This window comes from Rattus norvegicus, chromosome 12, assembly GCF_021556685.1.
Source record: "Rattus norvegicus strain SHRSP/BbbUtx chromosome 12, alternate assembly SHRSP_T2T, whole genome shotgun sequence".
NCBI classification, from domain to species: Eukaryota; Metazoa; Chordata; class Mammalia; order Rodentia; family Muridae; genus Rattus; species Rattus norvegicus.
This window is the reverse complement of record NC_141545.1, coordinates 42,778,743-42,804,585: the sequence shown is the minus strand read 5'-3', so window position 1 is coordinate 42,804,585 and position 25,843 is coordinate 42,778,743. Positions and strand designations below refer to the sequence as shown.

Here is a 25,843-nt window from a genome sequence, read left to right as displayed (position 1 = left end):
AAGACAAGCAGATGGCTCCTGAGAGAAGAGAACTGCTTAGCCACGATGGTCTTGGTGGTTTACTCGGCTCTGACATCAAAGCCACAGGCAACTCAGGATGATTCTCTTTAACAGTCCTCATGCATTCTGGGTAAGCACCCTGACATGGACAGACAGACACACACACACACACACACACACACACACACACACACACACACACACACACACACATACACACCCCTCTCCCTCTGTCAGACACTAGGCAAGTCCTTCCCTACTAAGCCATGCCCACAACTGCCATCTTTGATCTTAAAGATCCACACAGAGGGGGATGATACTCCAGCATGGAGAAATGGGAGGCAGCCATTACAGATCATGCATGGAATTTCATTAATGTTGGGTAGTCGAAGGAGGACAGGATGGATCCACAGCTTGGTAGGGAACCACAGGCCATTGTTTCCTAAACCCTTTTTGTATCTGGGTGTGTTTCAGAAGGGCAAGACTGGAATCATAGAGCAGCATCACTGGGTCCCCCGACAGCTCAGATAATGTACAAGGAGAGCGTGGTTTGCCCTATGGTCCAGGCTCAGGCATCCTCTCCCGAAGACACTGGGGCTCCTGGTCCTCAGGGCTGCTAGAGGGAGAACTGAATGAATGGGGGACAGAGAGATCCACCCCTTCCCCTTCACAGAGTTTGAAAGTGGACATTGGGGACAGGAGGAGGGTTTGGGGACAGGAGGAGGGTTTGGGGACAGGAGGAGGGTCTGGGGACAGGAGGAGGGTCTGGGAGCTGGTAGTCCTCAGAAGTTCAGTGCATTCACAGTGAGAAGGGGCCCAAGTGTAGACTGCAAAAGTGGGCATTTTACAGTTAATGTATTTGTGTATCTGTAAGAATGTTGACTCAGCACATTGAACTATGGAACCATTATCCTCTGTACGAAGTGGTGTGTGTGTGTGTGTGTGTGTGTAACTCTAGAACTTAGAAATTCGAGGCAGGTAGAATTTTGTGAGTTTCAGTTTAGGGTAGGACATATAACATACAGTTGCAAGGAAGGAAGGCAGGCAGAAAGAGAAAGAGTTAGGGAGAATAAAGAAATTCACTTTAGTTCTTTGCATTTTACTTTAATTCAGGGCTTCAAATCTCATCCTCACACGCACACACATCTAAGTTTTAAGGTCCTAAGTTTTAAAGTGCATACAATTTTATTTCCCTGCACTGCCGTAACCCCAGCTCACACTTTGCCCAACAGTGCACCTCGATGCACACTGGCCAGATCCCCAGCATTCCCGGGCCACGCTCCTCTGCTGAGCCGTTCCTATGTGGGCTGAGGACTCACCCCTCCGAGTGCACACTCCCTCAGGGATTGCTGTGGTCGATTGTTCATGATCAGACATGTTTGTGGACAGAGCCTCCCCACAGGTGGACAGACAGAAGCCACGTTTGAGCTCTTCTCTTTCCTTCGGAGTCTGACTCCCAGAGAACACTGTGGGGGATAAGGCAGGTGAAGCAGGCTGTGAGGAAGGCTGTCCCATGGGCAGGACGGAATAGAAGCCTGGAGTCTGATCACAGGTTGGATGCCCCTCACTGGACCCTGGTGCGCCAAACTGTTCTCTCCAGGACAAGGTCTTGCAGCAGAGGAGCACATGGCCCTGACTCCAGAGCCTCCTGGGCAAGGGCTGTGGTGCTCATTGGTAGACACATTCTTGTTTCTGTGCCTGCAATGAAAAACATAATCATCTCAGGAGTCTGCATTCCATGGGGGTATATCTGATGTAAACCAGCCCAGAGAGTGGGTACCATGACTGTACATGTGGCGCTCTCAGAAAGGGGGCCCAGCACACACGGAGGTTGGAAAGACGGCCATCAGGACACCTTTACGACTATGCCCTCTGATTGTACACATGGCCCCGCAGGCAGGCACTACATTCATAGATCAGTCAAATGGGAGACATGGCCTAGCCACCTCTCTACTGAAGGACAGCACTGCAAGCCACTGTCCCTACAGCTGCCTCCCTCTATGTCCCCTCTCCCTTCCTTCCTGACCTTCTGAGATTTGTTTCCTACATCACTAAACCTGTCCACGTTCACCCCTACCCTAAGGTCACAAGTGACATCATCAGTTCCCTAGTATTATGCAGACTCTGCCCCAGGAGGGGACAGGTCCGAGTGCAGGTCCCTTTGTGGCTGTGACACAGCCCTGCCGAGTCCCATTGGCCACATGACAGTGAGACAAGGGGAAGACAGGATGCTTCATGGACCTGACGGTGGCTTTGGAGTTGCGGGAATTCCAGCCCTAACACGCTCTAGCCAAGTGTCCCTGAGCCAGTGGCTTCAGCTCTCAGAGTGTATGTATCTGTTTGTCCGGGTGTACCTGTGTACATGTGTGTATACCCACGTGTGTAACAGCATGAAGATGAAGGTCAGAGGACAACTTGGGGGGGGTTGTTTTTCTCCTTCTACTTATGGGTTCTAGGGATCAAAGCTCGGTCTTCATTGCTGGCAGTGCCTTTACCCACTGAGCCATCCTGCCACCCCATAGTATTTGATTGTCACAAAAATGTCTGTAAAAGGGGTTGGGGATTTAGCTCAGTGGTAGAGCGCTTGCCTAGGAAGCGCAAGGCCCTGGGTTCGGTTCCCAGCTCCGAAAAAAAGAACCAAAAAAAAAAAAATGGCTGTAAAAGAAGGAAAGCAACTGGCCGCCACAGGAATGTGGAGACCTTAAGACAAAGACCATGTTCTCAGAGAGAATAATTCTCCAAAGAGATGGAGTGACCCAAGTTTGTGTACAAGGGGACAGGGGTCTCACCGACACTTTCCAGCCATTGACAAAGGTCATATCACTGTTCCTAAAGAAAGACGACCCCGCCCAGACCGCAGCTTCTTTTGCCAGCACGTGCCAGGATTGGATGTTTGAACCAGCCACGTTCCTTGTTGGGTCAGCAGGGTCCAGGATCACGGGCCTGCAGAACAGCATTCAGGGAGGGAATTGAGCATCTGGTCAGGGCCTCAGGTGCCACTTGACAGGGTCAGGGGAGCCTAGTAGAGCATCTTTATCCAAGTTTGTCCTTGTCCCTGCCCCACAGAATACAGCAAGACTGGAGGGATCCTTGGGCATGACCTGAAAGACTTGGGTTCAAATCCTCTACCCGTTAGTAGCTGTGTGTGCTGGGGCAGGTCCCTCAGGTTCTCTGATCTGTGAGATGGGGAGAGTTGGACCAGCCAGTCTCATGGGAAAACTGAACACAACACAGGATCAAGACATGTCACTGCCTAGGGTGACATAGTACTCTATTATTTGCAGGTAATTAGGCCACTACAGGTCTTTGGTGCCTCACAGCCCTTATGAGATGCTGTTACTGTTGGGAGATCTCAGTTCCCAGTCCATGTTCTCCCCTCCCTTTGCCGCTTGAACCTAGACAATGTCAGAGACTGCTCTGCAGACAGCAGACACCTCCCCATACTCCAACTCCCAGGATATTATTAGGACAGGTGACAGCACCCACTGCAGGAGATGCTGCATCCACACAGAGCTCCCACCTCTCCCTTTTCACTGCATTGCAGCCCGACACCCACGGGGAACACAGCCACGTGGGGACGAGCTACCTGTCCTTTTTTATCTGTCTGCTCAGATAGTCAAAGGTCTCTTTTTTGAATTCATAGCACCATGTCCAGTAGATTCGAAGCTTCTTGTACTCTGTGATCAGATCTAAGACACTTCGGAAACAGTGGCCTGTATGTAGTGCAGGGCGGTCTTCCAGTCCACGCTCCCAGGCATAGACCGTGAGCAGCTCCAGGGCGTACTGTGGGGGCAGCGGATACTTCAGCCTCTTCTTACACTGAGAAGAGAAAGGCAATGAAAAAAACGGGGCTCTCAGCTGTTGTGTGGGGGCCACTTCTCTCAGGCTCAATTCAGCTGCCACCTGATGATGTCCTTACAGGTTTATTGTCACACACTATGCCCAGTCATTTACATTCACTCTATGGCCCCTCCTGTGCTATAGCCAAGAGCTGAGTGGTTGAGATGGACCCTGTGTGCTCCACAAAGACAGCATTCACTAGCAGGCACAAGAGGAATCAAGACACCATGAGTGACAGCTAGGAGTGAGGGTGGGGGCAGGACATAAGGAGTGCTCACTATGGAAGTTTTCTCATGGTCTCTGAAGTGAAGGGGAAGGGATTAGAGAGATTGCTCAGGGGTCAAGTGCCTCCCTCCCCATGCACGGGTGAGAACTAGAACTCAGATGCCCAGCATCTACATGAGTGGGAGGCTTTTGATGAAGCTGACTCATAATCCTAGCTTAAAGGGCTGGAGATGGAGTTTCCAGGGGCTGCAGGACTGTCCAGAACTGCTGATCCAGCACACAGTGTGTCACGTCTGAGACACTGACTGATTATATAAGGTATGGAGTGACTGAGGACCAACCCTCACACTCCGGCCTCCACAATCTTATGCACACACAAGCACACACAAATACAGTGCGCTCCCACAAACAGGTATATACACAAACACCACACATACATTGAAAAAGGTAGTCCAGAAAAATATTGAGAAGCCACGCACAGAATGAGGTAATATCTGGAAATGACGGGGAAATAGAAAGCTTAGAAAGTGACATGAAGTGTTCACTGAAGAATAAAGCAGGTATGCAGAGACTCAAATGAATCAGCAGCCATAATACACTGGATTAGACACGGCTGAAGAGAGAGTTAGCAGATTAGAAAGTGGACTAGAAGAAATCACTTAGAACAAGCACGGAAAGCCATCCATCCCCATCCCCTCCCCCTCCTACATCAACACTGCCCCCTGCTGTTCCCCCAAACCCTGGTATCTCTGAACCCCTCTGTTCTGCCTCTCACCACTTTTCCTCCTCCATTTTCTATTTTCCCACCTTGTGCCATTTTTTTTCTCTTTGTGAACATGACTGTCCTGGACAGATGGTCTTGAGTTGTTTTTAAAGCACAGACTGATTCCCAAGGGCATCAGGCAGCTAGCAGTGCTCCTCCATGGCCTGTGCTTCAGTTCCTGCCTCTGCTTCCCTCAGTGATGGGGTGTGGTGCAGGAATGTGAGGCAGACAATCCCTCTCCTCCCCAGTTTACCTTCCAGCACCACCTTTACCACAGCAGTGAGCACAGAGTAGGACAGAAACTGGTCCTAGGGAGGGGGCACTGCTGCTGTGACTGACCCGCCATGTTGTTCTTTGGGAGGATTGAGAAAGGACCTTGGAACTATGGGTAGAAAAGCTGTAGAGAGCCGAGAGCCTAAGGGGTCGTTTGTGGGAACATGGAAGACAGGAGGGCTGAGAGGCAGGCAGGGGGGCAGAGGCTGGAGTGTGAAGTCTCAGAGAAAAGCGAAGACTCATCTGGGCTGTCTGTGTGCTGTGTTTGGATTAAGAATCAGTGATTTCTCATCAGCTGGGGCAGAGAATCAGCTCAAATAGCTTAGAAACAGCAGGATGGGGCCAAGGCTTCTAGGAAGAGTTTCCTCATGGTCAGCAAACAGAAGACTTTGTGCAGGGGCCCCAAGACTGCATCTGCAGGTGTCAGCCACACCTGGAACTGCAGAGGGCTCTGCCTGGCTCCAAGTCCCATGAAACCTGCAGGTTTGGAGCCATCATGGGGAGCAGCTGAGCCCTGGCACTGAGAGAGGCCAGGAGGAGCCATTGGTGAAAGTGCAGCCTCAATGGCAGTGGAGACCCAGAGACACTGGACTTGCCCTGAGCAGGAGACAACTGTCGGGAACAGCGCAATGTGAGGGCAGAGCTGGCCTGAGCGTGAGACCCGCTGTGTGAGCTGTGACCTACTGTGTGAGCTGTGACCTACTGTGTGAGCTGAGACCTACTGTGTGAGCTGTGGATGGCAGAGCCCGAGAAGCTCAGGGAACTGTGAGTCCCAGATATCAGACATGGAGCTTTTTCCTACGATTGTGACAGGGACCTGGTTCTTTCCTCTTGGGGTAAGAAAGACTTTATTAACTAGTGTGTTAAATTTCATATGAGACCTCCCTCGAGAGACTAGTCTTGTTACATGTTAAAATTTAAAAAAATGTATTTTTGTATTTTTTTCTTTTACTGGATATTTTTTATTTACATTTCAAATGTTATTCCCTTAATCTTTGTATTTTTAAATCTAGATTGCTTTTTTAATTGCATGATGTTGACATGACATCTGAGTAAAAAGTCAGAAAAGGAAAGGTTCAATTGATGTGTTTGAGCATCAATTTGAAAGTGGGTTATTTGTGAAAGTGAGCTTTGCCAATTAGACATAAGGTAGGGTTCACTGGGCAGGAGGCAGCCTTAATCGAGACAATCCATCAATCGGTCTGGTTCAGGGTAGTCTGTGCGGACAGGTTCGTGACCAGTAATGGATGTGGTTGGTGCCATGTCTGAGGGTGTGCTCTGTGGATTAGAGCATTCTGACTGAGCCACGGAGATCAAGGCAGTGAGCAGAGTTCCTCCATGGTCTCTGCTTCAGTTACTGTCCTGACTTCCCTCAACGATGGGCTGTGACTGGGATGTGTAACCACGTCAGACCTTTCCTTCCCAAGGCACCCTTGGTCATGTGATAAAGCCTGAATGTCAACAGACAGCAAGCTAGAATAGACCTCATATCTGTCCTGAATCCCACTCTCTACACATCGGGTCCACAGTGTCTGAACCACATGCCTTACCAGTTGATACCAGTGCTTGACCAGACGGATGATATTCCACAGCTTGGGTGCACGATACTTCAGGAAGTTCTGATGAAGGTCCGTGAAGCAGACGGAGAACTCGCCCTCCATCTCCAGGGTGGTGCTCTCACGGATAAGGCGGGCATAGATTTCCCTGTAGTTATCCGGGTTAAAGTCGTCCTTGTCTCTTAGCTCATCTATAAAGAAAGTTTCATTCGTGTTTGGGTTCAACCCTGATATAAGAGTCGTTTGCATTTCTAGGGTCACGATCGCCGTCTGTGGGGCAGCAAGCATCACTCTCCATAGAGCTATGAGCCCACCATACCTCAGAATGGCACACAGGCATCGGTCCTGAAAGCCTGTGCCACTCACTGCTGACAGTGGGATGCCTTTACAGCAGGGTCTCTCTGTAATCATGTTGCTTGGCTGGCATCCGTCAGGCCACAGAGATTCTCCTGTCTCTGTTCCCATAGCACCAGGGGACAAGTTAATGTGTGGAATTTCCTAAGATTAGGCAGGCGTGGGGGATTTGAACTCAGGTCCTGGTGCTTGTGCAGCAGTCACCCTTATTCACTAGCTGTCTCCCTAGGCACTGTGTGTCAGCTGGGCATGAATCTCTGTAGTGTCTAACTTAATGTCATGTGGTTTTGATTGTCCAGGTACTGAGAGCTTCAGGATTCGGTGATGGTGGTGTTTATGGTGGTAGTGTGTGTGTCCTGTGAAGTTTCGCAATGGATCAGGCTATGGAATTGTGTGTGTGTGTGTGTCTATGTGTAGGTGCGTGAACACATTAATAGTCTAGGAGGGTGAAGGCTGTGCCTTGGGTGTCTGCAGGTGTGTGGCCATGGTTGCAGTAGGCTATACAATCAGGCTTTGATGCTGGCATGGACCCAAATCACTCACTGATGGAACTTGGGACAAGTCCAGTCCCTCAGTGTCCCAAGAAGTGCTCAAGACCTTAATTGCGATTTCATGACCCAGAACACAGTAGGTCTCATTTGCTATGTTACCCAGGTTAGGGCTGTGACTGGGGTCCTCTTGGCCATCATCCCCATGAGCATTCCCAAGATAGTCCTTCTGTGAAAGAGTTCCAATCCAACTGAAAAGCTGCCACAGGCTGGGCAAGTCTATGAGCAAGACAGGCCTCTGGGGTAACCCTCTCCCAGCTCATTTCCGGATCACTCCCTCTGAGCCCCCTCCACTGAGCAGGGTTCTAAGCCTCTTGCAGCTTCCCACAGCATGCCCTGGTCCTGGTCCCAGGCTGGCCCTCTCAGTCCCTGCTGCCTGAGACTGCACTGTTTCCAGGGCTCTCCTAAGCCAAGGGCCTTGTCTCAAAGTAAATAGCAGTTCACACAGTGGCCAAGAGAGGGTGCTGTGTCCCCCAAATATAAAACCCCAAGTGTTCTCCAAGGTCCCCAAACCCATCCTGGTCTTTCATGGGTTTTCCTAATAGTCTTTGGGTAGAGGTGGGCAATTTGTAATTTTGGAGACACACTGTGTGTCTCTGAGGCCTGATATGAGAGATGTTAACGGAGAGGAACATTAATGTGCAACTATATAACATATGTGTGTGAATGTGGGAGTTTGAGATGTATGTGCAGGGGGTCTACACCTGAAATCCCTGAACTGGGCTGGTAGAGACAGGAGAATTCCTCAGGCTCACTGTCTGATAGGTGGACATGAAGCTGGCCCACCCACCTATCTGAAAACAAACCAGCCATCACACTTGCCTGTCCCGTATCGGGTGGAGGAAGCCCAAGTGTGTGCTGAATTTGTATAATTGTTTACAGCTGGAGACTCATAGCCTACAGACACTTCTAGGAGACTAGGCAACCCCTCCCCCAGCTTTGTGCTGTCCCTAATAGACATGCTGAGCCTCCAGATGCCAGAGACTCTGGGTTCAGCTCCATCAGAGCACACACCCCACCTGATCCCAGCTCCCTACTGCAAGAGCCATGAGGTGGGGCAGCAAAATCCAGGTCAACCTCTCAACCAAATTATCTTCCTTAGTAACCAACATGCAGGGCTGACCTCTGGTCATTACACACTGGTGCAAACATGTGCACTTATATCATGCTCCCTCCAACACACACACACACACACACACACACACACACACACACACACACACACACACACTGAGAGAGAGAGAGAGAGAGAGAGAGAGAGAGAGAGAGACTGAGACTGAGACTGAGACAGAGAGGGGAGGATTCAGGGGTGAGGAAGGGCAGGCTGAGGCTCTGCTGCTGGCTGACTTACACAGGACATCATAGGCTGGCTGCACATCAAACTCCACCTCCTGCTGGAGCTGGGGCGAGCTCAGCTTGATGCTCAGAGACCTGGAGTCGGGCTGTTCTGTGCTCTGGACCTCAAAATTCAGTTTAAACTGTTTCTCTTGCTGCAACTGGCACAGGTGTTTCCAAATTTCCTCAGTGAACTCTTCCCGTCGCTTTAACTGATCCTCAAAGCAGGTGAGATTGTTAAGGAACACCACCAGGGTGGCCTCTGACCTTCCCTTAAGCATGGTGTATTTATTGAACCAGCCACCCTGAAAGACAAGGATGAGAGTGACAAGGGACAGGGACAGCCATGCTGGGCAGTCCAGATGCTGAACAGAGTAGGAGTCCATCCCTGAGAGTGACCCTTGGGCTGAGAAAGCTGACCCATGTGTAGTGGAATTCTATTCAGCCCTGAAGAGTGAAATTAGGATCTCTGGAGGAGAATAGACAGTCCTGATCTCCTTATGGTAGAGATAAGCCAGACACAGTATGATGAACATCCTTGTTTTCTCTATTTCTATCCAGATTTAAATGTTTGTGTCTATGTGGTAGTGATGGAAGAGGACTTTCTGGGGAGGTCAGGTTCAAGTACAAAGGCCTGGGCTGTAATCAACAGAGAAGACTGAGTAAATACCACAGACATACTAAACTGTTCTCATAATCCTCTTTGTTAACAGAGTATTAAAAGGCATAGACCATGTCTGTACCAATGATAAAGCCCACAGGGCAAAATGTTAAAATTAAGAAAACTGAAATCACAAAAAGAAAAAAATTGAGAAAATAATTAATAAGTGATATGCAGAGGTCCTCCCTAAATAAAATGCTGCACAAGATCACTAACATACTTGCACCCCTGACGTAGATGAGTGGACATTACAGAATCACATTTCTGCAGCCTTCACAGTGACTGAAGTAGGGGCTGCTGTCATAAAGTCCCATTTGACAGATGGAAACGTGGGCAATGAGCTTCCTTCTCTCAGTCCAGTCAGCCAGCAGGTGGGATCTCTGTTCTGTTCTCTGCCCTGTGCCATAGCTGCGGGTGTACATGAGGACACTGGGCACAGAGTAGGTAGGTGGCACTCGCTCCCCACTAAGGACTGCAGTCTGGCTTCTGAGAGTTCTCTCCCACCCCATCCTGGTAAGCTCAGGATAATGAGACTCACCTTCACAATCCTAGAGACCCTCACAGGGTGGGTGGCACCTTGGAAGCATCTCTCAGTCAGGAAAGCACATATAGAGTCAATGTCTGCTCTGACCTCAGTAAGGAAGGTGGTGTCAGGAAGGAGGTGATCCTCTATGAATCTGTCCAGCCTCCAGATTGGGGTTCTGGCGAGTCGCCTCGACATCCTGAGGTCAGGAATGTTTGCTGACTGCAGCCTTGCCTCAGGAGTCAGCTGCCCCTTATATCCATACCTGGTTCCTCTTTCCCAGAAAGGGCGGAGCTATGCAAATCAGACTCTACACCTGCCTCCCCTGGCTCCTGGGCTCCCTGACACTCTGGGGTTTGATTATCTGCTGGCATTTCTTTAGATTGTCAAACCCTCCTCATAGTTGGCTGTGGACCAGGAGGCAAGAAGCATCAAAAAGATAGTTTCTGTTGTTCTTCCTTCTTGATCTTGAATTGTTACTAAAGAAAAGTCCTTTGATACACACACACACACACACACACACACACACACACACACACACCCCACTAAAACATGGAGAGCCAGTGAGAGAAAGCCAGAAGATGGCAGGCGGCAGTTCCAGCACAGCTGTGGTGGGTTTATCACAGGGGACTGGTCCATACTGGATATTGTCTTCAAGGTCACAGCTAGCTTGAAGGTCAGACTTGGGGTCTCACAGTTCTGTGGGTTCTCAGATGCACACCCATGATGTGATCGTCATGCAAGCCACCATCAGAGACAGTCTCTCTGCCTCCTACCCCCACCTCCATCTGTCCTCAATAAAGGACAAAGGTTTCACATCTTTCTTTCAGATGGGATCTCACTCCTTTGCCCAGGATGGATGTGAACTTGGGGGTCTTCCCATTGTCCTTCCAAGTGCTGAGGTCTCAGGGGTGTGCCTCTGTCCCCAGCTGTAGTCACCTGGGTCATCAATTGTCACTCTCCACTCCAGTAGCATAGAGTATTGACTTGTGTCCAGGACACACCCCCATGAGGGTGAGCCTGTCTCCATGCCAACCTCTCTCTGCCCAGCAGGAGTGAATATTCATCATGGCAGGATGGTCTGCACCTGTGATCCCAAGCCCTGGGAGGTGAATACAGAAGGTACAGAGTTCGAGGCCAGCCTTCTCTATGTGATGAGGGTCTATTTCTTTAAACAGGAAAAACAAGGCTCTTCCACACACATATGTATACATGCGTACACACACACACACACACACACACACACACACACACACACACACACCACACAAAGTGCACCATGATCCGCACACCTAAAATCACTGTTGCAATTGGTGCAGACAACAAGGAACAGAAGAGTGAGGAAATTTCGTTGGGAGGTGTGGCCTTGTTGGAGTGGGTGTGGCCTTGTTGGAGTAGATGTGTCACTTGTGGGTGTGGACTTTAATACTCTTGTCCTAGCTGCCTGGAAGCCAGTATTCTGCTAGCAGCCTTCAGATGAAGATGTAGAACTCTCAGTTCTTCCTGTACCATGCCTGCCTGGATGCTGCCATGTTCCTGCCTTGATGATGATGGACTGAACCTGTGAACCTGTAAACCAGCTCCAATTAAATGTCGTCCTTAGAAGAATTGCCTTGGTCATGGTGTCTGTTCACAGCAGTAAAATCCTAACTAAGACAGAAGTTGGTACCAGGGATACTGTGATAGGCCTGACCATGCTTTCGTTTGGAAGAATGTGGATTTGTTGACTTTGAATTTGGAAAGCCATGGAATGCTTTAAGTGGAGCATTAATGAGCCTGTGAGGCCCGAATCAACCCCTATCCGGGACCCCATTGAGTGAGACACACGGAGGCAGCCATCGATGTAACTGCAAGAGGAACCTTTATTCCAACACATTAGGGTTGACTCCCTTTTGGGAGGGGAGGGGAGGCAACCCTGATCAGACGATAGAGGAGTTATATACCTTTCAAACAATTGGGGCAAAATGCAAATAATTGGTAACTTAAACAACTGGTAACTAGGCAGGGAACTTAGGCAGGGTACTAACGGTGGGGCAAAGCAACTCCTAGTCAGCGGACTCTTCTGGACTCTAGGGGGTGGGGTGGGGGCGTTGGGAGTCACAGGTAGTTTTGTTTTGGTTTGCAGTTGCTCCAGGAACTAACTACTGTATTCCTGGAAGGTTCTTTGTGCTTGGAGATTTTCGGTGGAACTTTCCCACTGGCCTTAGATTGACCCCAACTCTGGCTCTTTTGTTCCCCCCTTTTCTTTTAGCATAGCTTCAATCTTGAAGCCTGTGGTCCTCTAGCTCGTCCTCTTGCTTCCCTGCTTCTAGCTGCATGTATGGTTGCCTTAAGATCATTAACTGAACTGCGTTAATTCGTTCCCTTATGAAAGTTACTAAGTGGTTTAAAATGCAGGGGGCCAAAAGTCAGCAGTAGAAGTAAAATAATCAGGGGTCCCAGCAAGGTGGAAATCAAGGTGGTAAACCAGGGAGGGTTACTAAACCAGGACTCAAACCATCCTGGGGCCTGTTCTCTTTCCCTTTTTCTCTTGGCAAGTCCTTCCCTAATTTTGGCCATAGAATCTTTAACCACTCCTGAATGGTCTACGTAAAAACAGCATTGTTCCCAGAGGACTGCACAGAGCCCTCCTTGTTGGAGGGACAAGAGGTCTAGACGGCGTCGGTTCTGTAGGACCACCTCAGAGAGAAATGATTCCTGTAAACGGGAGAGGGAAGTCTCAATTCTTTCAATATCTGCATCTATAGCTATTCTGAATTCTTGATATCTCTGTCCCTGGAGTACTAAGGAGGTGCTCCCAGTGGCGGCACCTGCTGTACCCAGCCCCAGCCCCAGTAGCAAGGACACAGTTATAGCTAAAGGTTCCCTCTTGACTTGGTGGTCTCTGCCCATCTATCTAGTATTTCCTCAAAAGGGTTGATATATTAGCCTCGGGACTGGTGGCACCAGGACACAGAAATCTTTTGTTCAGTTCAGTGCTTGTGTGTGAACGCAGGGTACCAGGCCTGTGGAGCAAGTCCACCTTCCATTGTGGGGCAATATAATGTATGAAACTTGGTAACCTGGGGAATAGGAAGAGTTGCACAAAAACTGGTGGGACAGTGGGACCTCCAGGCCCCCTCACTGCCTGTAAGGTAAGACCTAGTTCTGATTTTTGAGCCCACCTGCAGGAAGATGATGTATTGGGCAGGGTGATATTTGAAGAGATAAAAGCAATGCCCTTATAATAAGGGGGCGCTATATCATAGCAGAGCCAGTAAGAATTAGTGTCCTCAGGGGCTCGAGACCCCAAAAGTACAACAATGCCAAGCAACCAGAGCTTCCAGGGACTAAGCCACTACCTAAAGACTATACATGGACTGACCCTGGACTCTGACCCCATAGGTAGCAATGAATATCCTAGTAAGAGCACCAGTGGAAGGGGAAGCCCTGGGTCCTGCTAAGACTGAACCCACAGTGAACTAGTCTATGGGGGGAGGGCGGCAATGGGGGGAGGGTTGGGAGGGGAACACCCATAAGGAAGGGGAGGGGGGAGGGGGATGTTTGCCCGGAAACCGGGAAAGGGAATAACACTCGAAATGTATATAAGAAATACTCAAGTTAATAAAAAAAAAAAAAAAAGAAAAAAAAAAAAAGAATTAGTGTCCTCAGGATTAGACTCATTCAGCACATGGACTGTCTTCTGGATGAGATCAGTCAAGGGGGCTAGGTTAGGTGGGTATAAAATCGGTCTCTCTAAAGCCCATAGGGGGTTACTGTATGGGCTGACTAAAATGTCAGAAGGGGAGACTCCAGCCATTTTGGTGGCACAATGGCCATTTCTTTGTTGGGTCCCATTGAAGCAGTGGGGACTTCTATCTGGAGCTGAACAGTAAAAAGGAGCCCATCATCATGCCAGTGTTTATAGAGTCTAAGTGCCCAGGTTTTTTCCTTTGAGCCAGTTACTATTAGCTTGCTTTCCCTGTTCGGTGAACTCTGGGGATGAAATGCACATGGAGTTTCCAATTAGTCCCCCAAGACCTTAGCAAGCCACTGACTTACCCAAGATACGAAGGCAGGCCCATTATCTGATCCACTTACCTTAGGAGCTCCAAACCTGGGGAAAATATCCTCTAGTATCTTCTTTGCCACCATGGCGGTGGTCTCCTGTTGGGTGGGGAAGGCCTCCATCCGTCCTGAAAATGTATCTACAAAAACTAGGAAGTATTTGTAGCCATATTTTCCAGGCTTGACCTCGGTAAAGTCCACTTCCCAAAAGACGCCTGGCCTGTTTCCCCTGGGTCTTTTCCCTTTTCCTGGGTCTTTTCCCTTTCCCTACCTTGGTGTGGCAGGCGTATATCTGTTGACAAAACCGGCATTTTTCTACAATGTCTTCTGCCAAGTGCCTCAGGTTTAAGATAAATACTTGAGAACCTTTGACTGCTTGTAATAGGGTTTTTTTGTTTGTTTGTTTTGTTTTGTTTTGTTTTGTTTTGTTTTTGACACCCAGATGAGTCCATTGGTGCATCTGGGCGAGTAGGTCTTTTGCTTGGACCTGAGGCGAGATGACTTTTCCATTATCTTCCATTGTCCATCTTCTTTAAGGTAATAGTTAGTGGGGTAACCAGAGATCTGAGCTATTTCCTCTGGGGAATACTGTAGAAGGGGCCAGTCCTTAGTCCAGTCATTTACCTCCCTTTTCTTTGTCTTTATTAGTTGCACCGTAACTGTGGCAGTGTCTTTATTAGCAACTTTTTTCACTGTTTTATCCACAAAGTTGATTCCCCTAGCTATGAAAGTCTCTCTTTTCTGGTAGCCTGGGCAGTGGATGATTCTCGCCTTCAGTAGTTTAAGGAGAGCCTCAATCTCAGCTCTGTTCTTCTATTCCTTGCTGTTGGATGTCAGGAGCGCCCCCTGCTGGTATATCGCCCAATGTACATGGGCGGTGGCAAAGGCATTCCTGCTATCCCTGTAGATGTTGATTCCCTTTCCAGCTCCCAGATCTAGGAGTGGGCTGATGTTCTGAGACCAATGGTTCTGCCCAGAGCACGTGCTGCCCATCTACCACAGCGGCTTTGGCCTTGTGCTGCCCATCTAGGAGATAGCTGCTGCTGTCAGTGATCCAGGTAACCTCAGCATCAGGCGATGGCTGGTCAGAGAGGTCCTTCTTGAGTCCTCCTCAAATCCAGTGAGAAAGTGTTCAGTTGTTCCCTATAAGATCCCTGCCACCAGTGCACCCATGGGCAGATCGTGCCAGGCCAGTCCTTATTGTCAGGGTTCCCTGCTGGGTAAGACCCAATGGTGGGCACTGAGTGCCTGTTAAAGGTGCTGAAGAGAGCCCATGATGATTGGGCTCTTGTTCTGCAACATTCCAACTCTGCATCCCTGAGTTCTAATTAGCTTTCAGCCTTGTAGAGTCTTTAACACCCCCGTGGCTTCCTCCTTCTTCTTCTTCCTCCTCCCCATTCTCAGGAAGTTCAATGTATAAGACTATGGGAGGCAGGGAGGGCAGCTGGAGAGGGTTCCTGAGTTGCTGCCTGAGGCAGGGACCTCTTAGCCAAGGATAGAAAAACACAGGACCTCCAGGCAATTGCAGACTTGGAACAGGATGCAGGGTGCTGGGGACAGACTCTGCAAAGACCCAGAGGTGGGAATAAAAACCAGAAGAAACAGAAAGGAAGGCGCAGACTGTGTGTGAGAGACAGACACAGAGTCACTGAGTAGGCAAGGAGGCTGTTCCACCCCGTAAGGCTGCAGGGACTGCAGGGACTGTGTGGTTTTGCCTGTGCCAAAGTGACAACAGTGTTCAAAGAGCTGAGAGGCTCTGGGTAAGAAACCCAAAGTGCAGACATCAGTAGGTGGGTCCTTTCCAGTGTTACAATCAAGACTCTGCCTCCACCTGTGCCTTCTGCTGGCTCCAGCTGTCCAGTCTCGGCCTCTACCCTCCCACCACACTCTGTGCATTGAGCCCATCATGAGAGGATGTCAAATGCCTCAGGATAGGACCTTCCTTAGGACCAGTGTGGGACCCAGGTGTGTTGTATGTCCCAGGTTCTGCCTCTCTTTGCCAGTGGTGTCCAGATGTCACCAAACCACAGGCAGTGCCAGGCCGAGGACAGAGACAGTCTGTGTTTTCTCTTGGGTCTTGAGATTACAAGTATAAGCAAGATCAGAAGGGGAGGGCAGGGTCTGGGACAATTGCTGTGGCTCCACGGCTCCTCTGGAGGTACCCCGGTGTCACCAGTGTCCTGCTTGGAGAGGAAGTCAGGAACTGGGGGGAGGGGGCGCTGTTGACTGCATCTTCCTTCTGGGCATGAGGGAGCCACTGCATGGCAGACCTGAAGGGGAGAACCAGGCCCAAGATAAGCAGGGATTGGTCCAATTGGAAGCCAGTGTCCAGTGCTGAGTGCAGAAGGGGCTGGAGAAGAGGGAAGGAGTCTAGTGTGGACATGATGGGTCCCCAGCTTGGCAGGAGACCCATGGCTATGGTTTACTAAAACCCTCTCTGTGGATCTGGCAGTGTTTCAGAAGAGGCAAGACAGGAATCATAGACCAGCATTACCATGTGCACCGAAGGCTCGGATAAAGCACCAGGCAGATGAGTGTGAAGGGCTCTGTGGTCCATGGGATATGCATTTTCTCACTCCTGTGGGCGTTTGGGCTCCTGGTCCTCAGGGATGCTAGAGTGAGAACTGAAGGAACGGGGGCCAGGGAGACTCACTCCTAACTCCTTCACAGAGACTGAGAGTGAACACTGGGGACAGGAGGAGGGTGTGGGGCAGGAGTTGGGAGATGGTGGCTCAGCAGTTTCCTGCCTTCTTAGTAAACAGCGGACAGTCCCAAGTGGACCTAGAACATGTGAAGTCTTTGGGGGTTAATGTATTTATGTAATCACAAGATGTTGGTTCAGCACACCGATCTGTAGAACCATTAGGTCTCTGTATGGATTCTGGGGTGTGTGTGTGTGTGTGTGTGTGTCTAAGTACAGAACTTGGGACCCTGAGATACTTGAACTTCTGTGAATTCCAGGCTAGATGTACAATAAGATCCAGTAAAAGGAAGATTTAAAAAAAAAAGAATTAAAAAATAGAAAGACAGAAATTAAGAAAGGAAAGGAAGAAACGCGAGAGGTCAAACTAGTTTTGAGTTTGAGTCAGTGCACTGTGAATTAATTCAAGTCTCATCCTCACACAGATAAAGTTTCAAAGTCATCGTTGGTCACGGTTTGCACACAATTTTATTTTCCTGCACTGCTGTGGACCCCAGCGTGCATGTTGCACCTTGGCGCACACCGGCCAGATTTCCAGGGCTCCACGGTCATGTGCAGCTGGGAAACGGTTGGGATGGAGAAGGTCTAGAATCTTGTCATGGGAGCATGGAGGGAAAGAGCCAAGGATTCTTGTCTTGGTTTCCTGTCTAAGAGATCAATGCTGGTTTTCAGGAGAGAATTTTGTGGCTCTTGTTACAAGTGCTCAGTAAATGCATGTACAGTCCCCACGTAGAAGAGGTTTATGGAGGACGACGGAGACAAGGGTGGAGGGGATGGAGAAAAAGAGAAGCGGGCAGGAAGGGCCTGCCTTTTATTTAAACTGTGACTTAACTGCTCCCAGGTAAAGGTGGGAGCTGAACCAATGTATGCTGGGAATGTATGGCCATTACCATGGCAACAGATGTGCCTGCCGCCTGCAGGTGACCTCACTGCTCCGTAGGGCAAATACTGACAATGGCCTCTCTAGAGTCTGGCTACTGATGATGTGTCATGGCGTCCCCTTGTTTGTCTGAATAATAAATATGACTGATGTGCCTTTACTTGAAAGGGGGTACACACCATGGCAGAATGACTGAACTCAGGAGAGCAGAGTGTGTATCCTCTGCAGGAAGCAAGCACAAAGGAGTCCCCTTTAATCTCTATACAAGATCTAGATAAAGGGTTTAGTGCCACCAGCGCTTACAAAACCCAAGGATAGCGAATTGTAAGCACGGTCCAGGGAGAGAGACTCCAGGCAAGGGTGAGGAAGAAACGGACCCTTTGGGAAGTGACAGTGAATGCCCAGGATTTGGAGACAAACACAGAAGAGTTCAAGTCAGTGAGGATTTGTAACCGTGAAGTCCTGGCTTGGTGCTGCAGGTGGAAGCCATGGCCTGTTCTACAGGCTCAGAGAGGGACAATAATATTGATGGTCACACAGCATTAGGCCTCTCAGAGAATGGGCAGGGCTGTGGGTGTCACTGCTTGGTGGCAGTCTTTCTCCCAGTTCTACTCTTGGGTCTAGAGACATGACCGGCCACGGTGTCCCTCTCCACTGACCTGCCCCTCCCTCTCTTCTCTGCTCATCCCCAGGAGGCTGCCAGCTGGGGATCTCGGCCAAGGGCGAGCGCTTGAAACATTGATATGAGTGTCTGAAGAACAAAGACAAGAAGATTGAACGTTGGCACCAACTGCAGAACGAGAACCACGTGTCGAACGACTAGGACCTGGCGCCCTGCTGTCATTGTCTCTGCCCCAGCTGCTCTCCCCTCACAGAGCCTCCCTTGCCAACCTCGAACCTTCGATGTCCCCCCCACTTCAGGTCCTTCTACCAAAGACCTTCTTGCTGGCTTGCTCTGACCTTTAACATCTTCGTGTCCCCATGGTGACCCCTCAGGCTGTGAGGACCAGTGGCCAGTGGTGGGGGAAGGGGGCAGAAATTATACATGGAGGCTGCCTCTGTTCCTACAAAACACCCCAGAAAAAAAATCAGATATGTCCCCAACTCTAGACATGCCTGGAACTAGACAAAGAGAATAAATAGGAGGCCTGCACCTCCCTTTCCAGGAAGCTGCCCATCTGTTTCCTAGTAACCTCTCTCTCTCTGCACTTCCCTTCTCCTTGCTCACCTTCTGTCAATACCTCCTCAGCCACCCTCCCACCCCACCCCTCCCCCACCACCTTTCCCCTCCCCTCTGGCCTCTCTTCTACTCCCACCTCCACATTAGGAATGCAAGGCAGAGCCTCACCCCTGTGCCCCTTGCCAGCCTGGCCAGCAACCTCACAAGCTGGATGAAGCTGGGCCCCACACCTCTGACATCGCCACATCTCCCGTTGGCATGGCTGGCTATCTCTGAGCCTGGGGCCCGCAGCCGGCACAGCCTGGGTGCATGGCAGCACTATAGACATCCTGCGGTCCAGGATCTCTCTTTCTCATCCATGGTCCCCACATGGGCACAGGTGGCACAGGGCTAGCTCCTGGACCCCATCTTCTATCCTTCCTCTACTCTTTGCAAAGAACAAAGGACCTTCCCCCCTACCCCACACCCCTGCGAACTCTTACTCAGAGCCACCTCTGTCCTTTCTCTCTCCCCACTCTCTTCCCTCTGGTTCCTGATGGTGATCAAATAACAATATTTAGAGCTTTAATCGGGTCAGAACTCTCTTGATCCACCACAAATCAAGAGGACTGTACCGCTGAGCCTGGAGTCAGGCCATCTTCCTCGCATGAGAGGCAAGTCTGGCTTTTCCCATCTTGATAGTCTTTCCCCATCAGCAACCCAAGCCCCACCATTCCCTATAGAGTCAGAAAGACCCAGACTATATAACCTCCATTCCCAAGTCGCATAGTCTTGCTTGTTCCTTCCAATGTCAGTTGGGATTCCCCACCACACACTCTCAGTAACTCATGCTGTTCCTGAGGGACTCTTGTGTTTCCCTGAAATGACTCTCTTCTAGAATCAGGTTCTGCCTGCCCCAAGGTGGCTGGCCTTCCCACTTCCGTCTTCCCCCTTGCCCATGGCTCCCTGTTTAGTCCCCATAGATCCAATGCTCTGCCCACTTCCCTGTCATGGTCACCTTTAGGAGAAAGCATGCTGACTGAGTCACCCAAGCCTGATGCTGGTTTTGGCTCTGGACTCGGAATGCAGCCTGCTCACAGTGCCCGGATGCCCTCCCTCACACACGCACCCACCCTTCTACATAGAACACAAGTCCCGGGTGCATGCACGATGCCCACTGCCTTTCTTTGCACTGATGTAGCCAGAAATAAAGTAGGAATATCCAAGAATGCTGCTGGCCTGTTTCTCTTCCTTGCTGGTTTCTAGAAGTTTCTTTTGCCTTCCAAACAGGACTTGTAGAGGCTTGGGGACCACACAAGAAATTTATTGGGAAGCAGTGTAGTAACTGAACAGAGGCGCTGTCTGGCTGATTTCATCCTGAGCAGAGACAGATGTGCTAAAGAAACCCAGTAAACCCCTCATCTTCTGAGAAGCCATGTTATGGGAGCCCACAAACAGGAGGCATGTGTTTATCTCCTCCTCCTCCCCATCTTTGGAGACATGACAACAACTGTGGGACCAAGGGATGTGAGATCCTGGGACCTGAGGAGGCATCTCAGTCAGTAGAGAGCCTGGTAACATGAGGACCTGAGTTCCCCAGAACCTATTGAAGACCCAGTTGTGGGTCAGCAAGATGGCTGTGAGTAACTGCTCTTGCCACACAAGCTCAGAGACGAGATTTCAATCCTTGGAACACACATAAAATATGCATAGAGTCCCCTGACCTCCACATGACTGTCACAGCACAATGCTCCACCTATATCATGAACACACACAATAAAGCTGTGTGTGGAGGCGTGGGACTATAATCCTAGTACCAGGAGGCAGGAGGAGGAGGAGGAGGAGGAGGAGGAGGAGGAGGAGGAGGAGGAAGAGGAGGAGGAAGAGGAGGGGGGGGAGGAGGAGGAGGAGGAGGAGGAGGAGGAGGAAGAGGAGGGGGAGGAGGAGGAGGAGGAGGAGGAGGAGGAGGAGGAGGAGGCGGCGGCGGCCTGGTGCTCACTGACCAGAGGGTTGTACCCCAGCCGTGGGCTATAGCTTCACTGAGAGACCCTGCCTCAAAAAATAAGCAGAGTACAATAGAGACAGCATTGTTGACCTTTGACCACAACTTACACACATATACACACTTATGAGCATGTACACACACACACACACACACACACAAAAGAACCCAGAAGACTTGAGTGGGGACCTGTCCAGTTGATCATTTATCAGACAGATGAGGAAATAAAGACCCAAGGAGTCTAGGAATGGGGGGAGCTGGGCCTTAGACTCTAGCCCAGTGCTTACCACAGTCATGGCAACAAGGAATCGCACAGAGCATTCGACACCACACCTGGGTTTCAGAACCTCCCAGCTCAGAAGGAAGCTTCACTGACAGATCCATATCCCACATTCTCAACAACCTGAAAGCCAGATAAATAAATCTAGAAAGCACTCCCCCCACCCAGCTCCTCTCCACAGGTCCCATATAGCCCAGGATTGCCTTGAACTGCATCTGTAGCCTAGGCTAACTTTGAACTCCTGATCCCCCAGACTCCCCCACCGCCACCCCTAGGAGGCTGGGATTGGTTGCAGGTGTGCACGACCCTGCTTGGCTCCACTACAGGATCTCTAACCCCACGGAACCGAGTCCCTGGAAGACATGAGCAATTTGTTGGGAAGGCGAGCCCCTTCCTGCCGAGCTGGTCAGTTCCTCTCAAGGCCAAGTTATCCAGGATAATGTCTCTGGTTCCTGGGATCACCTGGGAACCCCGAGAGTTTCTTTCAAACTCACCTTCCTAAAGACTTGCTACCCGCCTGTGGGGAGTTGAAATTATTTCCCCAATGCTGGCCAAGGCCCACCTCCACAGTGACTGAAGTCAGCTGCCTTCAGGTCAACCCATTTACTGCCTGAAGTAAGCCACTTGCCATCAGGTGACTACGGGGTAAATGTGAGGCAAAGCAAGCCCTCTGAGGCACCCCCTTCCCAGTACTTGCAGCAGACATCACTAATCAATACAGCAGCCACCGAGAAGTCTGTCAAAGACTTCAGAACCCTTCTGTGTACACTGCTCTACTGCCACACAGCCAAGGGAGGCCCATCCTGAAAAAGGCTGACCCCTGATCCCGGCATAGGACATGCCTACCAGGTTGAGCATTTTCAAGAACACTGGAACTCCTGAACAGGCTACCTGTTCTCTCTTGGTTATGACAGAGACGGCATGGGGAGATGGGGTAGGAAACGCTGTCTCCCCCCTGCCCCCAACGCACACAGACTTGTGTCTTTCCCTCACTTTGGCCAGGTGCTCCTCCTCTGACATTAACATTTTGGAACACACCGGGGCTTTGCGAAGACGCCCAACACATGACATGGACTTCAGAAACGTCGTCCCACAAGCCTGCCCTATACTTGGGCCCTGGTGTACAGCGCCCATGGAAGATGGAGTTCCAGAGCTGGGGGGGTACCTCCCCCACAGAAGGCTGGGAGAAAGCAGGAGAGGCAGGCACAAGCCAGGAGGAAGGGGTGAGAATCTTGAGTTAGTGTCCAAGAACTGCCAACCTCCAGCAAGCCATGTTTACTTTACCCTGAGAGGAGGAGGAGGCACAGCTGAGTCTGGGCCCAATCGTGACAGGCAGAGCTAAGTCTGGGCCCAATCAGAACAGGCAGAGCTGAGTCTGGGCCCAATCAGGACAGGCAGAGCTGAGTCTGGGCCCAATCAGGGCAGGCAGAACTGACCGAGAAGGGGCTGGGCCACGGGGCTCCTGAGGGCTGCAGTGTATCTCCAGCAGCATCTGGCCATGTGGCCAAGAGGGTGGTGACTCAGTCTTAAACCTTGTGATCTGGGCACTCCCGGAAACATTCAGGTTTGCCAGAGGCATTGACTTCACTGTACTCAGTGACATTTGTTAAGACGGGCAGGATGGCATGGAAAAGTATAGATGAGCGGAGCATAGGGACACACTATAATCCCAGCACTGAGGGCACGGAGGCAGGAGGATTGCTGTAAGTTGAAGGCTAGCTTAGCCTATGAGACTCTGAGCCTGTCTCCTGAACCAACGACAAAAAGTGTCATTGAAATAGCTCAGAGGGAGCAGGTGTTTGTCCCCAAGCCTGATGGCGTGAGTTTGGTTTCTGGTGCCCACGTGGTGGCAGGAGAGACAGCCGAGTCTTACGATTCGTCCTCTGACTTCACACGCTCACGCACATGAAATAAGTGGAGTAGAATATCTTAGAGCAGAGTTGGCGTGGCCCTCAACCAGATCTGCGCAGGACCCTCAGCTGGCCTCTGGTCCTCCCATCCCCTGCACTTGTGGGAAGGGCCTCCAGGATCCCAGGGCCCTCAGGATCCCCCAGGCCTCCCAGTGAGGAAGAAAGTTGTACCTGTGGGCGAGGAGATGGCACGGAGGAGGTTAAGGCACCGGATGCTCTGGCAGAGGATCTTGGCTCAGTTCCCTGAAACTATTTGGTGGCTCACAGAAACCAACAACAATTTGTGGTTGTTCATTTTTCAAGACAGAGTCTCACCACTGAGCTCTCACTATCATGGAATTCACTCTGTAGACCAGGCTAGCCCAAAAAACTCCACAGAGGTGCAACTTCCTCTGGCTCCCGAGTGCTGAGATCAAAGCCCTGGGCCACACCTGGCTGACCAAAAGAAATTTAAAGAAGCTGACACTTAGTGCGGAGGGCTGACCTCTGACCTGGAATAACACCACCTTAGTCAGCAGAGCTTCCCGGTCCTGTTCCTTTAAGGACAAAGCCATTTTACTGTCCAGAATGTGTTCTCAGCCATAGCCTTGGGCAGGGTCATTTTTTTCCCCATTTATTTCCTCGTCTGTTGTAGGTTTCTTTTCTCATGTTCTGGAGTGAATCCAGCTGTGGTCTAGCCCAGGATGGACCAGCCTCCATTATCTCCCCTCCTGCATCAGCCTCTGCCTGCTGGACTGTCAGGGCCATCCACAATGCTCATGTTCTTTCTTGTTTTCCTGTATGTGAAGGGTTAATGACTGAGAAGCCCCAGGCAGTCTGAGTGACTCCCTGCAGGAGGACACAGGGTGTTGATCTCAGTGTGCACTTAGAATCAGGGAGACCAACGGGGTGAGCACCCCACCAAAATTCACCAGCCTGGGAAAGCAGAAATAGGTCTGCAGACCCCAAAGGCCCCATTCCTACCCTATATAACCTGCAGCTCCTTATTTTGGGAGAATTTTCTCCACCAGCAATCGCTTCCCTCATGGATCTGCATAAAGGACAATTCTGCTCCTGCAAAAGGCCAGCCTCTTATTTCACATCCCAGAAAATCCTGGTTAATGTACATGTGTGCATTGCACATGTGTGAATGAGTACACACATGTTTGTGTATTTGTGTGTGTGTGTGTGTGTGTGTATGTGCTTAGGCCGGCTCTCATGTGTAAGTGTGTGTATGTACATGTGTATGCATGTGTGTGTGTGTGCATGTGTGTGGTGTGTGTGTGTACATGTGTGTGCGTGTGTGTTTGGGCATAGGCCGGCTCACATGTGTATGTGTGTGCATGTACATGTGTTTGCATATATGTGTGTGTGGTATGTATGTGCATATGCGTGTGCATGTGTGTTTGGGAACTGCCATGTCAGTTTGGGAATTGAACAGGGTTTCTCTGGAAGCACAGCCAGACATCTTAAACCCTGAGCCATGTTTGCAGTCCTCTCCACTTGAGACACCGTCTGACCATGCAGTCCTGGCTGGCCTCAAAGTTGCTGTATACATCAGGCTGGCCTCCAATCACAAAGATCCACCAGCCCCAGCCTCTTGAGTGCTGGGATTAAAGGTGTGCACTAGCAAACCTTGTGTCGTTTTTAGTGTTTTGCTAACCTATGTGTGTGTTCCTCAGCATACATCTGTGTACCGTATGTATGCAGCGTCTCCAGTGCTCTTAGGGACGACTCTCCAGCCTCACGGTGTTGGTTTTCTAAGGAACAAATGCTTCACCCTCTTAAGGGTCTTTATGTGTATACTTACAGAAGCACATACACGATAAACCTACAGTCTTGCTGAATGATGACAGTTCAGCATAGCACGGTCTGTCTCAGCTGTCTGAGCCCTGGTGGTGACATTTTGCCTCAGGTATAAGTAAACACATATTGTAGAATATACTCTTAAGCCAGTTAGAAGAAGGACTAGCTAGGCACAGTGGCCACTGTGTAACACCAGCACTGAGGGGACCAGCCTGGAGGGATCGTGAGTTCAAGTCCAGCCTTGGCCTCTAAGTAAGACCACAACAACAATGAAGTGAAAACTCTAAAGAAGAGATGAGGAGACAAGAGGCAGGGGGTTGGACAGCGTCAAACTGTTTCCATGCAGCCTTGGGTAGTGGCCTCATGAGTGTGTATCTGGGACATTCGCCACCCAAATGCTGACTGTCAACCTTGCCTGGCCTTGACAGATAGCTCACTGTAATATCCAATGCTGACCTGTCCTGTCGAAGGCCGGTGGTACAGCCTTTACTTTTTCTTTGCCCTTTGGAATGCCCTGGGCTATACCCTACGCCCACTGCTGCCCGCCACCCAGCACCACAGGGGAAAAGGTAGGATGTGAGTAGGAGAGGAGGCTTCTGGGAAGTCTGAGGATTCTGTTAGAATTTTCTGTTATCCTAGAACCGCATGTCCAGAGATAAAGGAAAAACAAAAACCCGTTCAGGTCCTGTTCTTAAAAGAAAAAAGCATGCTGTCCGCTTAAAACCTTTGCAGGAGCTGAAGCCAAGTTCAGGAGCCACGTACCTTCTTTTGAAGTTTCTGCCTCGGTTACCCCTCTTTTCCTGCGTGTAGAGATTACTCTTATACATGCTTTGTAACAGCTTTTCCCAGAAAAATCCCCCAGAAAGCCTGATCAGGTCTCTTAGGTTTTCTTCCCTTGGAAGGTTGCTAAGAAAGCTAAGGCTTGGGGGTTGCCAGAAGCCCAGCCAGAAGCCCTGCCTCCATTGGCTGCTCGGGCCTGGATGATTTGCATAGCCCCGCCC

At 50.3% G+C, this 25,843-nt stretch overlaps 1 protein-coding gene across 1 annotated transcript; it reads right to left on the bottom strand.

Moving 5' to 3' along the window:
• Positions 1–1,088: 1,088 nt before the first annotated feature.
• Oas1e (2'-5' oligoadenylate synthetase 1E) lies at positions 1,089–25,750 on the bottom strand. Its single transcript, NM_001009492.3, is given in 7 exon segments — positions 1,089–1,698; positions 2,790–2,943; positions 3,587–3,819; positions 6,652–6,848; positions 8,911–9,199; positions 10,094–10,557; positions 25,672–25,750. Coding segments are annotated over 6 exon segments (1,086 nt in total). The 5' UTR covers positions 10,277–10,557; positions 25,672–25,750; the 3' UTR covers positions 1,089–1,668.
• Positions 25,751–25,843: the final 93 nt, after the last annotated feature.